Source organism: Echinops telfairi, unplaced genomic scaffold, assembly GCF_000313985.2.
Source record: "Echinops telfairi isolate 266 unplaced genomic scaffold, ASM31398v2 ScPeMD7_60;HRSCAF=208, whole genome shotgun sequence".
NCBI lineage: Eukaryota > Metazoa > Chordata > Mammalia > Afrosoricida > Tenrecidae > Echinops > Echinops telfairi.
The window spans coordinates 19,290,823-19,295,098 of NW_022103958.1; the positions used below are offsets into that span (position 1 = coordinate 19,290,823).

General features: G+C 32.8%; 1 protein-coding gene across 1 annotated transcript in view; it reads left to right on the forward strand.

Moving 5' to 3' along the window:
* Positions 1-4,276, forward strand: part of CCDC73 (coiled-coil domain containing 73) — a 146,206-nt gene that overhangs the window by 123,933 nt on the left and 17,997 nt on the right. Inside the window, exon 12 of the mRNA XM_004708274.2 lies at positions 1,631-1,741. Coding sequence (XP_004708331.1) covers positions 1,631-1,741 — 111 coding nt within the window. The remainder of the gene's footprint in view (positions 1-1,630; positions 1,742-4,276) is intronic.

Here is a 4,276-nt window from a genome sequence, read left to right on the forward strand (position 1 = left end):
TCCCCCCTACTATCATGATCCCAATTCTACCTTACATATCCGGCTGGACCGGAGGATGTACACTGGCACAGATAGGAACTGGAAATACAGGGAATCCAGGACAGATGAACCCCTCAGGACCAGTGGTGAGAGTAGCGATATCGGGAAGGTGACAGAGAAAAGGGGAACAGATTACAAGGTCTACATATAACCTCCTCCCTGGGGAATGGACAGCGGAGAAGTGGGTGAGGGGAGACGTTAGATGGTATAAGATATAACAAAATAATAATAATTTATAAATTATCAGTGGGAAGCGGGGAGGGAGGGTAAAAATATGAGGAGCTGATATCAAGGGCTCAAGTAGAAAGCAAGTGTTTTGAGAATGAGGATGGAAACATGTACAAATGTGCTTGACACAATTGATGTATGTATGGATTGTGATAAGTTGTATGAGCCCCTAATAAAATGATAATTTAAAAAATCATCATGAAGTAGAGCAATAAGAAATATGTACTCATTGGGTGCTTCCAATTTCTATAGCTCATAAATGAGCTAGAGGACAGCGTCTTCATGTTATGTTAAAACTATATATGTGTGAGCTTCGAAATACTTTTTATTAGATTAGTTGCACGTTATTTGCATATTATATATTTACTTGCTAAGATTATATATATAATTAGAAGCTCTTTAATAAGTGGAGTATTATACAGACTTTAAAATGAGGTAGTGCTATTTGTCATGATATGAAAGGAACTAACAATAGTTTTTATTTTTTGAAAAACAGATTTGTAACAGTGCAATATAATATGATCTCATATTTTATATACTTTAATACAGTTACTTTTGAAAAGTCGTAAAAGAAACTGCTAGAGTGCTTATTTCTGGGAAGGATAAATAGAAAGCTTTACTTTTTCTTGTTTTATCATTTTGTACATCATTTATGAACTTTAAAATCACAAATATAGTGGGCAGGGGGTAAGAATTCTTACTATTTTTCTTTAACTGATGTTTACTTGGGTTTTCAGAAGACATTGATGAAACCTAGAAATATTGGTGATGCTGACTTAATAGCTTTATAACATCTTGTTTTAGAAAGCACTTAGTAGTATTTTAAATCTTTAAAGGCTCTTTTAGGGAGAGAAGACAATTCTATTGTTTTAATTTAATGAAGTAATTAAGTTAACATCATAAATATTTAAACTCTACTAAAATATTATTTTAAAATGAAAATTTTTAATTGTATTAAGAGTTTTCAATCCATTTAATTTCTAGGATTCATAGATAAGAAAAAAATCCTGATTGCTAATTTTTATTAAGATAAGGCTAGATTATGCTACATTTCATATTTTTCAGTGCTGTACTTTATATTACTTTTTCAGTACATTAAAACTTATGCAGTGAAACTGAATAATGGCAATGTTTTTATACCCTTTTATAGCCATTTCTTTTTTATCACCTCCCCCTATTTCCTGTTAGCTAAACTATAAGCACCTTTCTGTTAATTTATGAAAATTATTGTTGAGATAACACATTATCACTGATCTGTATGGCATTTTCAGCATGTTAAAAGCAAGAGTCCAAGCAACATAAAACACATCAAACTTCATTAATGTGGTATTGATTATTTTTTGGATAATTAATTTTATTGCAGACCCTTGAAAGAGATAATGAGCTGCAAAGGGAGAAGGTGAGAGAAAATGAAGAAAAGTTCCTTTATCTTCAAAATGAGCATGAGGAAGCACGAGAAACTTGGAAAAAGCATGTAGGTTTATTAAATAGTAGACTAATAAAATATTTTTGGTAGTTGTAGGCATTTAAAATAACTATTAAAGTCTAAGAAAATGTTGCAAAAATAATACAGGAATACAGTCAGATACATTTTCTCCTTACATTCATACTTCCCAGAAGTGAATGCTTTTTAAGAACTAAATAAAATTTTGCATTATATTTTTATGCACGGAAGGCCATATGTATACAAGTTTGTGTGTATGTGTGTAAATTGAATGATCTTTCATATATGAGGAGAAAAAAATTTACTTTTTAATAAAACTATTACTTAGTATTTTGATAAGTGACTAAAGTAAAGCACCTAATAGGTATTGTTAGTGGATATATTTAGCTTTTCTTAGCAATTTTGTTGAAATGTATTAAACCCATTTTATATCATGTATACAGTAGTTAGGTTCTATAATATTAGAATTTTATCATAAATGCTTGTTATAAACTTAAGATATGTTGTAAACATGATCATTTCCTTAAACTGCATCTGTCAGGATAAGACAATCTATGAAATCAAAGAGAATATAAACTTCAATATGCCAAGTTTACCTCAAAATCAGTTGAGCTAAGAAAATGAAACATTGATTTTTCTCAGGTGAGGTCCCCTATAGTGAAAAAGAGATTGATTTTAAAAAATAAGCATTTAGTTTCACTGGTGCGAACTCATATGCAATTTGGATAAAATGGGTTTTGTCCTAGAGTTTTTACCTTCATAATATTTTAGGTGTGTGGAAGAAACAGCAACAGCTTTGGTTCTATCAGAGTTTTCTTGACTGTTGGGTCAGATCTCTTCTTTAATTGTGTATCTCTCAGGGTAAGTTTTCATTAGTTTTAAGTGAATAAGAACTATAGAATGACTAGTGAGATGAGGTTAAGATGGATTAAAAATTAATAATAAAAATACTGAGAGAAATAATCTGAAATCATTTAATTTGCTCTCTTGTATTTGGCCCTTCAAAAATAAACTCGGAAAATATTTTAAAATGTATACTAGTACTTTAAATAATTATGTAAAATTCTATACTATTAAATAACTATGTGAAATTCATTGACATATCATAAGAACAGTAGTACATGAATCTGTTTGGATTTTGATTACTTAGATGGTCATTCTCAACTCTTCCTATCACATACTCTCATCATCCCATTTAAGAAAGAATGGGGGGAAATCACGGAGGCATGAAAATCTTCATTTTCAAGGACGATGAATAATAGTCTGCTCTGAATAAAACATAGGCTATGTGAAGTGTAGTATAGGAAAATTAATTAAGACCTGTGTCCGAAGGGCTCAATAAAGCAGCTGAATTTATTTTATACAGATTGGAAAACCATTGAGACCTTTTAAGCACATAAGTGATGTGAAAGAGCTGTGACTTTGAAAACAACTCTAACAACAGTAAGGAAGATGGTTTTATGGAAAAAGATGAGTAAGAATAGTACTGTGTAATCTAGCCATAGCTCTATGAGGGTGTGAATTCAGGCAATAGTAAGAACAGATGAGAGAGAGATGCAGGAGGCAATTTGGAAGTAGAATAGGCAGGGGTATTTTATATCTAATAGGTATTGGAGGGAAGAGTCAACTATGTCTCTGGGATTATTATAATGAGTAGAATGATAATATCATTAACTGACATAAGGAATGTAAAAGGTGCAGATTTGGGGGATGAAAATAATTAGTTTAGTTTGGGAATTGCAGAATTTATGATACCTTCAAGTTTGGACAAGATGTGAATCTAATCTTGGGAGAGGTTGGGGGAGAAGATACAGATGAAGATTTACTAGCATAATGATGGAACTTAAAGCTATAGGAGCAATAATGTAGTTTCCAGAAGGAGTAGAAGACTTGAAAACTGGGGGCTAAAGAAACAAAGCACATGGGGAATGCTAGGACTTGGAGGATTAGTATGTCTTTGTTAGAGCAAAAGGAGAGGTGAAAAAGGTAGGAGGCTCAGGAGAGAATAGTATCATGGAAGTCCAGAGAAGGGACTGTTTTAAGAACAGAGCAAACATTCACTCACTCACTCAATGCCATTGAGCTGTTTCCAACTTAGTGACTGGATAGGATAGCACTGTCCCTGTGGGCATCTGAGACTTCTTAATTTTTGTGGGAATAGAAGCCTCATCTTGCTCCTACAGAGCTGCTGGTGGTTTCAAATTGCTGACTTGTGGTTAGCAGTCAAACTCATAAAACCCACTATTATACCAGAGCTGCTAAATGGTATGAGACTTGAGAAAACCCTTTTGTGTATTTGTGGGTGATATTGCAGAGAATTATCAATAAGCAATTAAAGTAGAATTCAGGTTGTTAAAAAGATTAGAATTTTAAAGTAATGGGAGAGAGTAGTTGAGTGAAGGAGAAAAACAAATCAGGAATGTAAGAAGGTGATATTTGTAGCCTGAAGGGAAAATGCCTGTGTATTGCCCAACTAAACGGTCATTTTATATCTACCTTCCCGACATGATCGCTGAAGACAGATGTGTGCATGGGAAAATGTGGTGAAGAAAGTTGATGGTGCCC